The following is a 12,581-nucleotide window of genomic DNA, read 5'->3' on the forward strand; positions in this document are numbered from 1 at the left end:
GAGGGCACCTGGTGGTCACTGTGTCACATTACAAGTGAAATGACTAAAAATAGGTGCAAAACAGTCAGAAAAAGATGCAAAATGACTACAAATAGATGCAAAACCACCACAAAAAGATGCAAAATGACTAAAAATAGATGCAAAACAGTCAGAAAAAGATGCAAAATGACTAAAAATAGATGCAAAACCACCAAAAAAAGATGCAAAATGACTAAAAATAGATGCAAAAAAGTTAGAAAAAGATGCAAAACGACCACAAAAAGATGCAAAATGACTAAAAATAGACACAAAATGTAAATATTCTTAATTACTTGCTCCTGTATCAGTTCAGCTCTGAGATCTGGGTCCATGTGCACAAACAGACCTCAGGGGCCCCATCCCAGACCTCAGGGGCCCCATCCTAGACCTCAGGGGCCCTGTTACAGACCTCAGGGGCTCAGGTACAGAGAAACAAAGCGCTGGCATGAGTGAATCCCTGGAGGAACTACAAAGTTAAAGTGATAAACAAACTTCCTGGTTCAGGAGTTTGACGCTGGAAGAGTTCGATGAGTCGACTTTGTGGGAGAGTGGGAACTTTCAGTGCGGGAGGATTTCAAGAGAAGCGTGTCAGAGAAGAAGAGGAGGGGAAAGGAATCCCACCTCCCCTCCCTGGCCTCTGAATGGTCTGACCCACTGGTTCACACGCACCCTCCCCACCCCCCGCGTGTGTGTGTGTGTGTGTGTGTGTGTATATAGTGCAGAGTTATCCGGCTGCTCTGCCCTGGGACGGTGAGATTAGACCGCAGCCACATCGTCATCTGCCCCGTCTTTGTCCGCCTGTTTGGATAAGAACCACGAGAAGAGCTTCATCACGTCGGTGCAGGACCTGCAGCACACGGGGACAGAATGAACGGCACAGTGGACGCCATCCACGAGCACGCTCCTCACGACGGCTCCTTCATGTTTACCTCTGAGTCCGTGGGGGAAGGACACCCTGGTGAGTGGAGGACTCCCTCCGTCCACGCTGCTGCGGCTGCTGCTGCTGCTGCTGCGGCTGCACATTGTGCCTGAGGAGCGCTGCTTCCACTGTTGTGTTTCAGGGATCATTGATGACTCTGAGGAATGTGCTGTGAAAGTCCTGCAGAGTGGAGCACGGAGGCACTGTGGCAGAGAGAAAGTCGTTAGAAGAGCCAGACACCTCTGGACTCACGGGTGTGATTGTATTCATTTATATTAAGAGCAGGTTTAAAATGAGATCTGATGCAAAATGACTAAAAATAGATGCAAAACCACCACAAAAAGATGCAAAATGACTTAAAATAGATGCAAAACCACCACAAAAAGATGCAAAATGACTACAAATAGATGCAAAACCACCACAAAAAGATGCAAAATGACTAAAAATAGATGCAAAACCACCACAAAAAGATGCAAAATGACTAAAAACAGATGCAAAACAACCACAAAAAGATGCAAAATGACAAAAAATAGATGCAAAACCACCACAAAAAGATGCAAAATGACTAAAAATAGATGCAAAACCACCACAAAAAGATGCAAAATGACTAAAAACAGATGCAAAACCACCACAAAAAGATGCAAAATGACTAAAAACAGATGCAAAACCAGCACAAAAAGATGCTAAATGACTAAAAATAGATGCAAAACAACCACAAAAAGATGCAAAATGACTAAAAATAGATGCAAAAATATGGAAAATGAACAATGGATAGATGATAGATAGATGGATAGATAGCTCAGATCAGATGTTTGTTGTGAGACTCACCTGTGTGACGTCATTCTGTCAGTCTCGTGCACACCTCACTGACGGTAACAGTTCACGAGCAAACGTCCTGCAGAAGTCACCTGGAGGCTGCTCCGTTAGCATGTTAGCATGTTAGTCACCTGGAGGCTGCTCCGTTAGCATGTTAGCATGTTAGTCACCTGGAGGCTGCTCCGTTAGCATGTTAGCATGTTAGTCACCTGGAGGCTGCTCCGTTAGCATGTTAGTCACCTGGAGGCTGCTCCGTTAGCATGTTAGTTACCTGGAGGCTCCCCCGTTAGCATGTTAGCCCGACCCCTGCGTGCATGCACCTGTAGTTCACTCTTCCTCATCATCATCATCGGGGTCGTGTATGTTTTTGATCCGGGTCACGGAGCGTGCCCGCCTGGTGGCGCATCAGGTGACCACTACACCTCCACCGGAGCTCCGCCCTCCTGAGGCCTACACACACACACACACAAACGCCCGACACACACACACACACACACACACACACACACACACACGCCCGACATACACACACATGCACTAACAGGACCTATATACATGCAATTATTGGAGAGATGTCAGAGCGAGGGCGCCCCAAGCAGTTACAAAAAGATGCAAAATGACTAAAAATAGATGCAAAACCACCACAAAAAGATGCAAAATGACTAAAAATAGATGCAAAACAGTCACAAAAAGATGCAAAATGACTAAAAATAGATGCAAAACCACCACAAAAAGATGCAAAATGTCTAAAAATAGATGCAAAACCACCACAAAAAGATGCAAAATGACTAAAAAAAGATGCAAAACAGTCACAAAAAGATGCTAAATGACTTAAAATAGATGTAAAACATCACAAATGTCCTCAGAAACCCATTTGAGGGCCTCTGTGTGTGACCTCGCCGCTGGTTCCAGGTGGATCTAACGGCACTCTAACACAATTCACTGCAGCTCTATCCTAACCCTGGTTTTTCATGCTGGGGGTTCGGTGCCTTGCTCAACAGCCCCTCAGCAGTGCCCAGGAGATGAACCGGCACCTCTCCAGCCACTAGTCCATGCTCCATTCATGGTCTACACAGGGACTCGAACCGGCGACCCTACGGTTCCCAGCAGAGTCACCTATGAACTGAGCTGCAAACCTGAAAATAGGTTGATACATTATTGTTCCTGTGTACAAACCTTCAGGTAAAACAGGATCGACCATGACACACACACGTTGTCAGACACACGTGGAGCAGTAAGGAGTGGAATAAAGTGAGGTGTGTGTGTGAGGTTTTGATGTGATGGAGTCACAGTGTATCGTGTCACATTCACAGAGTTGGGGCTATTCTTAGAGCTGCAGCGGTGAAACGGGATCTTCTCCGGCTGTGCCCACATCAGGCATGTGCAGCCGAAGGTCACACCAGGGAACACACATTGATTTACACCTGTTGTCTTGCAGATAAGATCTGTGACCAGATCAGTGACGCTGTGCTGGACGCTCACCTGAGGCAGGACCCAGATGCTAAAGTGGGCTGTGGTGAGTAACGGTGTGTGTGTGTCCAGCAGAGGGAAGAGGAGCTCAATGGAGACACACACAATCTAAACACGGGGGGTTTGTGTGTGTTTGTGTACAAGAGGAAGAACGTTTGATATAATTAAGATACGATGTAATTAAATAGAAGTTAAAATAGAAACTATACAACAGCAGGTAAACAAACAAACACACACACACACACACACACACGCGCACACACACACACACAGACACACACACACGCACACACCCACGCACACAGCAGCTGAACTCAGACTGAATTTGTGATCATGTTGAAGTCGTCCGAAGGAAATGTTTCATCTTTTAAGTGTCTGAGAGAAACTCTGTGTGTGTGTGTGTGTGTGTGTGTGTGTGCGTGTCTGTGTGTGTGTGTATGTCTGTGCGTGTGTGTGTGCGTGTGTGTGTGTGTGTGCGTGTGTGCATGTGCGTGTGTGTGTGTGTGTGTCTGTGTGTGTGTGTGCGTGTGTGTGTGGACACAGAGACAGTGTGTAAGACTGGCATGGTGCTGCTCTGTGGTGAGATCACGTCGCGGGCCAACGTGGACTACCAGAGGGTGGTGAGGGAAACCATCCGCGACATCGGATACGACAACTCCGACAAAGGTGAGTGGAGCCCGAGGTTCTGATTCAAGGTACTTTATTATATTAATGCTGCTTTATTTTTCTATTCCACCACATTTACTTCATTTTAGATGATCGGTCTTTCACCCCGTCATGTCCAGATGTGTTGATGTTCATTGTTTGTGATGTTCAAGTGTTATGTGTTGAGAAATGTGTCCTCCTTAAAGTGAAATGGTCTTTTTCGGCACTTATATACATCAAATAAGCCAATGAGACAGTTTTTTCCCCCAGTGTAACAACTGTTAACGGAGAGACGCTAACAGCTGGACGTGGCTTACAGTGATTAGCTCGGGGCAGTACGGTGAAGGCATTCAAAGGTCTTTTTTAACCACTAATGCTGCTGAAAATAACAGCAAACCTCTGCAGCAGCATGAGAAGAGTCCCTACACACACAACAAAGCAGCAACAGCGTAGTTAGTGAAGCCAGAGTTTATTAAAAGAGTGTTTTAAAGACTTACCTACTGGCCCCTGTACCAGCTCCTCTCATAGTAAAGTCCATTACAGTGGATTACCAAAGTCAATCCCAAAGGAAGGAGCCCATTGGTGCTTTGTTGTGTGTGTAGGGACTCTTCTCATGCTGCTGCAGAGGTTTGCTGTTATTTTTAGCAGCGTTAGTGGTTAAAAAAGACCTTTGAATGCCTTCACAGTGCTGCCCCGAGCTAATCACTGTTAGCCACGTCCGGCTGTTAGTATCTCTCCTGGATTTCTCCGTTAATAGTTGTTACACGAAAAAAAAAAAGTCTCGATGGTTGATTTTGCGCTGAAATTACATTCATCTTCTTCAACAGCTTGTCCCTGTCGGGGTCGCGGGGGGCTGATCGGATTTAAAACACTATATAACAATAAACTCTGTGGATTTTAAGGTACAAGATGAAGAGAGAAAGGTGCATTTTTAGTTACAGAGGTAGGATTTCAGTAATAAGTCACTTAAAGGATGTGAGTGTGTGTTTAAATACTTTTAATTATCACTTCTGTGCATGATTGAAAACCTCCCCCTGGACTTGGATTTGGTGTCCGTTTGCTTAAACATGAACCAAACAATGTGACATCAGTCAGGACCTCTCTACGGTAACGTGTTGACTCTGCATGTCCTCGTCTCCGTCTGTCCAGGTTTTGATTATAAGACCTGCAACGTGCTGGTGGCGCTCGAGCAGCAGTCCCCTGACATCGCCCAGGGAGTCCACGTCGATCGTCTGGAGAGTGACATCGGAGCCGGAGACCAGGTCACAGTCTGGGGATGAACACAGTTTTTAACCCCTTTTGGATTTTAGAGAACTTAAAGGATGTTTTAAACACACATTAACTCATTCATGTGGTTCTGTGAGGACAGGGTCTGATGTTTGGATACGCCACAGATGAGACGGAGGAGTCCATGCCCCTCACCGTGGTCCTCGCACACAAACTCAACTCCAAGATGGCCGAACTGAGACGCAACGGGACCGTCCCCTGGCTCCGCCCGGACTCTAAGACACAGGTGGGATCCAGATAACCGCCTCCAGCCTGTGCACGTACAGTAACTCCCCCAACAGCTCCGGCCTGTGCACGTACAGTAACTCCCCCAACAGCTCCGGCCTGTGCACGTACAGTAACTCCCCCAACAGCTCCAGCCTGTGCACGTACAGTAACTCCCCCAACAGCTCCAGCCTGTGCACGTACAGTAACTCCCCCAACAGCTCCAGCCTGTGCACGTATCGTTTTGGTGCTTTGAGCTCGCTGCACAAGTGTCAAGACTCACAGCTCTGCATCTCCAGGAGTCCAAACATGAAAAGAGGAACGTTAGATGCTGAAACATTTAGAGTCTCTACTTTGAGCTTCCTGTGCGGTGTCTTACAGTTGAACCTGGTGTATTACAACAACGTAACATCTACCTTCCCTGCCTCCAGGTGACGGTTCACTACACCCAAGAGAACGGCGCCGTGATCCCCAACAGGGTTCACACTGTGGTGATCTCAGTGCAGCACGACGACAACGTGAGCCTGGAGGAGCAGAAGAAGGTCCTGAAGGAGAAGGTCATCAAGGCCGTGGTCCCCTCCAGGTACCTGGACGAGAACACCACCTACCACCTGCAGCCCAGCGGACGCTTCGTCATCGGAGGACCACAGGTAAACCCTTTATCTTCACGATGACACTAAAGCATAATGTCTTATTAACTTTGCTATGCTCCAATTAAGTCTAATGGAGATCCGATCTAAGGAGACCTCGGGGTGTAAAAACATCGATAGTTGTGGAAACATTTCTTTGTGTGTGATGGAAACGTAAATCTTCCGTGACTCTCCGTCAGGGCGACGCTGGAGTGACAGGCAGGAAGATCATCGTGGACACATACGGTGGTTGGGGGGCCCACGGCGGCGGGGCTTTCTCCGGGAAGGACTACACCAAGGTGGACCGCTCCGCTGCCTACGCCGCACGCTGGGTGGCAAAGTCTCTGGTGAAGGCCCAACTGTGCAGGAGGGTGCTGGTGCAGGTGAGACCAACACGCCGGGGGGGTTACTGTGGAGCTTCTTTCACAGGTTTGCTTTTTTCCTGAAGCTTGGAGGGAAAATACTTTAACCTTAATGTGGCTCGGCTGATTATTTAAGTAGTAGGGTATTTGTTTTTCATGCTTTAGTAGAAGCGGCCGAAATGTGTTTCCTCAGGAGGGGGGCTGGAGTCTCCCTTAGAGAGAGGGGGAGAAGTTCAGCATCCGTGAGGAACTCGGAGTTGAGCCGCTGCTCCTTTGCGTTGAAAGGAGCCAGTTGAGGTGGTTCAGGATCATCTGGTAAGGATGAACCCTGGGCGCCTCCCTAGGGAGGTGTTCCAGGCACGTCCAGCTGGGAGGAGGCCTCGGGGAAGACCCAGGACCAGGTGGAGAGATTAGATCTCCACACTGGCCTGGGAACGCCTCAGGATCCCCCAGTTAGAGCTGGTTAATGTGGCCCGGGAAAGGGAAGTTTGGGGTCCCCTGCTAAAGCTGCTGCCCCCGAGACCCGACCCCGGATAAGAGGCTGAAGATGAGAGGAAAACAAAGAAGTCACAGGAGGATATTTAACTTTTTATGCATAATGAATCTCACCTATACTGCATGGCTTATAGTAGACAGTGGTACACTCTTCACTAATGGATCCCTTATAGAAACAATTATTGGACCTCAAGGTAACTATCTGAGCAAAATGGTGCATGAATGTTCGACTGTGGCTCAGTGTGGGTTGTCCTCCATTCGAGAGATTGGTGGTTCAATCCCCAACTCCCCTGCTCCACATGTCGAAGTGTCCTCTGGCAAGACACTGAACCCTGTATCGCTCCTCGTGCTGCGCATGGGTGTGTGAATGTGGTGTGAATGATTAGATTAGATGGTCTGTAGATGTCCACCGCCATCAGTGTGAATGTCTGTGTGAACGGGTGAATGTGACAAACACTGTGAAAGCGCCTTGAGTAGTCAGAAGACCAAAAAGGCGCTTAATAAGTACAAGTCCATTTACCAAGCCCAGGCTTGCCCATACAGTTTGTTGTCCAGTCAAAGCAGTTCAATCGTTCCACACAGTCCTCGTCTTCACCCTGAGCGGGGTCTGAAGTGCGTTAATTTCTCTCGTGTGTATTTTCAGGTGGCGTATGCGATCGGAGTCGCCCACCCGCTCTCCATCTCCCTCTTCACCTACGGCTCGTCCCAGCTGAGCGAGAAGCAGCTGCTGCAGATCGTCAACAAAAACTTTGACCTCAGACCCGGCGTCATCGTCAGGTCGGCGTTAAACCCATCACATCTGCTGCGTTGTTCTGTGCAACGGGATTGTTGTGGGAAAATGAAATACTCAGATACGTTAAGTAAAAATACTGATATCACAGTTTAGAAACTCAACTCAAAGTGCTCGGAGCAGTCGCAGGTAAAAGGCGTATCTGTCAGATAAATGCGTGAGTAGGTAAGAAGCCTAAACTGGAAATACTCAAGTAAAGCACAAGTACGTCCTACGAAGGTCCAGCAACTTGATATATACAAATATATAGAGATGTATACGGTACATGTGTATATATATAAATACATTTTTGACGTTGTTAACATGAGCGTTAGCGTTAGTTAAGTGTTAGAGTATGTTGAAATAAGTCAACGTTGACTTTTACCAAACCACGACTTTTGTTCTTATCTTAACTAAGTCGTGTAGTTACGCCGTAAAAATCATCCCAGGGTCTTTTTCTGCACTTAAACACATTATCATGTAACAACTTTTAACGGAGAAATCCTGGAGAGTCGCTAACAGCCGGACGTGGCTAACAGTGATTAGCTTGGGGCAGCACGGTGAAGGCATTCAAAGGTCTTTTTTAACCACTAATGCTGCTGAAAATAACAGCAAACCTCTGCAGCAGCATGAGAAGAGTCCCTACACACAAAACAAAGCACCAATGGGCTCCTTCCACTGTAATGGACTTTACTATGAGAGGAGCTGGTACAGGGGCCAGTAGGTAAGTCTTTAAAACACTCTTTTAATAAACTCTGGCTTCACTAACTACGCTGTTGCTGCTTTGTTTTATGTGTTCAGACTCTTCTCATGCTACAAATGTGCTGTGCAGAACCTGCTGGGGCATCAAAACTACTAAAAATCGTGGTTTTGTATTAAAATAAGTACGTTTGTTACCGATGTCTCCTGGTTGAAAGTCCTGTGTTTGTTTGACCCATCCCTCCACCTCCTCCCTACACTGACTTTGCCGCTCTTTCTACTACGTCCCTGACCTCCTGGCTCACGTTTAGTTTGAGTTTATTTATTTGACAATTCATGTTGAAACGGACTTTGACACGATTGTAACCCTAGTGTTGATTGTGCTGCAGGGACCTGGACCTGAAGAGACCGATCTACCAGAAGACGGCCTGCTACGGACACTTCGGCAGGAAGGAGTTCCCCTGGGAGGTCCCGAAAAACCTCAACTTCTAGTGTGTGTGTTCGTGTGTGTGTGTTTGTGAGTGTGAGTGATGTAAAGACAGCTGCCCCCGCGTCGTAACCCAGTAAGATAAAGGCAGCTGGGAGGGATGGGTCAGGGTGTCGATCGAGGTTTCATCTCAATCGTACCCTGAAATATGAGCGATGACCTACATGGTATTCTTGTCCCGTAGATCCTGTGCACGGTCACACGCCTGCAGGTTGTTTGCAACTATTTTCTGTCCAGAAAGAAGTGCATGACCAAACCTGAGGGGAGAGCAGCCATGCACGTGTCTGAGCCACTTAAACGTCTTAATGTTACTTTTTATACGGTTCATATTCTGTGCGACGCAGGTTTTAGTGTCACATGATCAGCACCAATCATATCACATGAATGCTGCTCATGGTTTCCACTAATTCTGCCTTTATTTCAAAATAAGAGCGCATCGTCAGCGAAGAAAACTGTTCCAGGATTTACAAATCAGTCCTGAAACTGCTGTACCAAAGAAACTAATGAACAGGATTATTGTAGTTTAAATATCTGCCTGTAAACCTGGATTAGTTTACCCACATTTTGAAGATCAGGACACGAAATGATGACGAAACAAAGATGTGAGGGGGAGAAACATGTTCAAACCCATCCTGATCTCTGAGCTCCGTTGTGTTTGACTCTCAGATCAGTTTGGTGAAGTTTGAGCAGCGACCGAACCAATCAGCGTTGGTTTCTTTGGTGCATTGAAGTGAAACAGAAGAGACTGTTGAGTGTAAACAACATGGAGGCTTCCACGGATGAGATGAGCAGCTATGGAGCAAGCCGCTCACTAACTCTTTGTTCTCTGGATCCTTCTGTTGAATATGGACCGGGCTCCTGAAATTGGGCCTTTGATCCGTAAATTCACGTTAAACACAAAGGGAAAATCTCCTTTACCCACATGTTGTTTCCTTTCTGAGCTTTGCCTCCACGCTGTTAGCACGTCACACGCTTCACTCATCTGATTGGTTGGTTTGGCCCGTATGTTGGTGACAGACAGATGGTTTATCCAATCAGAAACCAGGATTTTCACCCCTTTACCAAAAGATCTTTAAACCAGAGTTCAGATGGATCTGCTGAGACCATGAGACTCAACACTTCTGGAGGAGTCAGGTTAGAAACATACAGATGTCCCAAAGAAGTTTTAAGGGTTTCCTTTTGGGCAGACGTCTGGCTGCTGGTTTAGTGCCTCACTGGATGCTTTAAGTTCACATTCAGAAATAAAGAGTTATAGTTTCAGAGCTCTTGTTTTTATTTTCAGTCAGAAAATCAACGCTTAAACCACTATTCTCTTCTGAGGCTCAAGTTCAAGACCAAACTGCCTCAAGTGTCGTTTATTTAGTACTAAAAAAATGAAGAAGCACTGAAGACACTTGACAATCAGAATAATCCTGACATTTATATTTACATCCTAAATAACCGCGGGTTTCCAGGTCACACAGGAGGATCTAAAGCCTTTAAAGGCCCCCTATAGAGAGGCAAAGTTACCCCCTTTCCGGCGGACCACCATGCCACCTTATTTCAGAAAACACATGCAGGGTAGTGAACTGTGTTTGTCGACTTAAAAGATCATTTTAGGAGTCAGGAAAGACCCGTTTGTCGTAAAACTGTTAAAGTAGAAGGTGTGAAGATTAGAAAGACTACTCACCCAAAGGTCTTGTGACGTCCCGCGTTTGTCTCTCACCGGGACGGGTCTCGGTCCGTCTTTTGCTTCCCGGTTGCTAAAAGGAGTCGCTGGATAAAACACAGCAGGTAACGCAGCGTAACAAGTGTCGTGGAGCGTGGGTAAGTGAGCGAGAGGTGAAGTTTACTGAGAAGTTTCACACAAAACTAAGTGATACTACGACAAAGAGATTGTGACTCTTCTGGACTTCTTATGGTTTTGAAATGACTAATTAACCACTTTTAACCACTAATACTGCTGAAAATAACAGCAAACCTCTGAACACACGGTCATGTTCCCTTCAGAGGACGGACTTTTAACTTTGATATCATGTGACACTAAACTCAGCGTGCATGTCGTCGCGCCCTGCAGACACACGCAAAGCAACAACACCATGAGATCAAGTCTCTCTGTTTGCACGAACTGTGTCTTTAATCCTGGAAAACAATGTCGTTCTAAAATACACTTTTGGTGCAACTTAAGACACATCATCAGTGTTGACACCTGGGTTCAGCGGGTGTTTCGGGTCTCACGACAGACACCCTCGCCCAGGGGACCCGGCCGGGGTGATCAAGTCCCTGAGAATCATTTGCCCACGACTCGCACCGCTCGATCCACGGCGCTCTGGACGCCTTTTCTGCTGCGTCGCTGGTGTTTTTGATGGCTCTCCTGTTGTGCAGCCCTTTCACCCCTTGCATTATGAGCGCCCTGATGTAAATATGATTTTTAACAAGAGGCATTTATGAATGGAAATAAAGAAACCATCATTCTTTTCCTACTTGCTTTAATTCTTGTGTTCTCAGCGTACACTTCTGACCTTTATGACACGGCTTTGTATCTTTCTACTGCCTCAAGTAAGTGTCCGATACTTGATCCTGATTGGCCAATTACAGCAGGGCCATTTTTAAATACAATAAAATGATTTGAAATTAGTATTTTCTGTCAAATCACTGATTAAGTAGCCGTGAAATAATGACGTAATGATGGATAACGGAGAGCGAGTGGGTCATTATTGTAAGTTAATTCACAATAATGACGAATCCGCGCTGCATTATCCCTTACTCACTCTCCTGTAACGGTTTTATAGTAGTAAAAAAGTACTTTGGTCCCTTTCAAACTGGCAAACTTTGGCAAAAAGCTGACGTGAGATACAACAAAATATACAACAGAGCTCATCTGGGTCACATGACGCAGCCATAAAGTTCGGATAAACATTAAAAACTGTCCAACGTGAGGGTAAGAACACAGAGTTTCAACAAAATACAATCATTTAAGACAGTTTGAGGCAAAAACAAACAGTTTTTATCCCTGCATGTTATTTTCACCTGTTCTAAAATGGACTATTGTAACATTTGTACATCCTGGGGAACGAGTCCTGACCCCGAGTGAAGGAGGTCAAGTACCTCGGGATCTTGTTCACGAGTGAGGGGACGATGGAGCGTGAGTTTGGCCGGAGAATCGGAGCAGCGGGGGCGGAGCTGCAGTCGCTCTACTGCACCGTTGTGACTAAAAGAGAGCTGAGGAAGGCAAAGCTCTGGATCTACCGCTCAGTCCTGGTTCCTACCCTCACCTGTGGTCATGAAAGCTGGGTCAGGACCCAAAGAACCAGGTCCAGGTCAGGACCCAAAGAACCAGGTCCAGGTCCAAGCGTGTGAAATGTGTTTCCTCAGGAGGGGGTCTGGAGTCTCCCTTAGAGAGAGGGGGAGAAGTTCAGCATCCGTGAGGAACTCGGAGTAGAGCCGCTGCTCCTTTGCGTTGAAAGGAGCCAGTTGAGGTGGTTCAGGATCATCTGGTAAGGATGAACCCTGGGCGCCTCCCTAGGGAGGTGTTCCAGGCACGTCCAGCTGGGAGGAGGCCTCGGGGAAGACCCAGGACCAGGTGGAGAGATTAGATCTCCACACTGGCCTGGGAACGCCTCAGGATCCCCCAGTTAGAGCTGGTTAATGTGGCCCGGGAAAGGGAAGTTTGGGGTCTCCTGCTAAAGCTGCTGCCCCCGAGACCTGACCCCGGATAAGAGGCTGAAGATGAGATGAGACTGGGGTCCATAACCAGTGCTGAAGGTCATGCATCTTTTTGTGGTTGTTTTGCATCTAATTT

The 12,581-nt window shown here is 46.9% G+C and overlaps 1 protein-coding gene across 1 annotated transcript; it reads left to right on the forward strand.

Moving 5' to 3' along the window:
* Window positions 1-730: 730 nt before the first annotated feature.
* Window positions 731-11,258, forward strand: LOC310960715 (S-adenosylmethionine synthase-like). The gene is made up of 9 exons (XM_083932484.1): window positions 731-976; window positions 3,192-3,269; window positions 3,767-3,889; window positions 5,018-5,130; window positions 5,238-5,381; window positions 5,791-6,009; window positions 6,189-6,371; window positions 7,489-7,622; window positions 8,703-11,258. The coding sequence occupies exons 1-9, from the start codon at window positions 886-888 to the stop codon at window positions 8,803-8,805; spliced, it is 1,188 nt and encodes a 395-aa protein (XP_083788610.1). The 5' UTR covers window positions 731-885; the 3' UTR covers window positions 8,806-11,258.
* The last annotated feature ends 1,323 nt before the right edge of the window (window positions 11,259-12,581 follow it).

This window comes from Echiichthys vipera, assembly GCF_963691815.1.
Source record: "Echiichthys vipera genome assembly, chromosome: 18".
Taxonomy (NCBI): domain Eukaryota; kingdom Metazoa; phylum Chordata; class Actinopteri; order Perciformes; family Trachinidae; genus Echiichthys; species Echiichthys vipera.

Excerpts from the sequence above, each read along its gene's own strand:
- LOC310960715 (XM_083932484.1), top strand. The coding sequence starts at position 886 with ATGAACGGCACAGTGGACGCCATCCACGAGCACGCTCCTCACGACGGC. Across the intron at positions 3,270-3,766 it reads AGATGCTAAAGTGGGCTGTG|AGACAGTGTGTAAGACTGGC; the intron begins GTGAGTAACGGT and ends GTGTGGACACAG. Across the intron at positions 6,372-7,488 it reads GCAGGAGGGTGCTGGTGCAG|GTGGCGTATGCGATCGGAGT; the intron begins GTGAGACCAACA and ends GTGTATTTTCAG.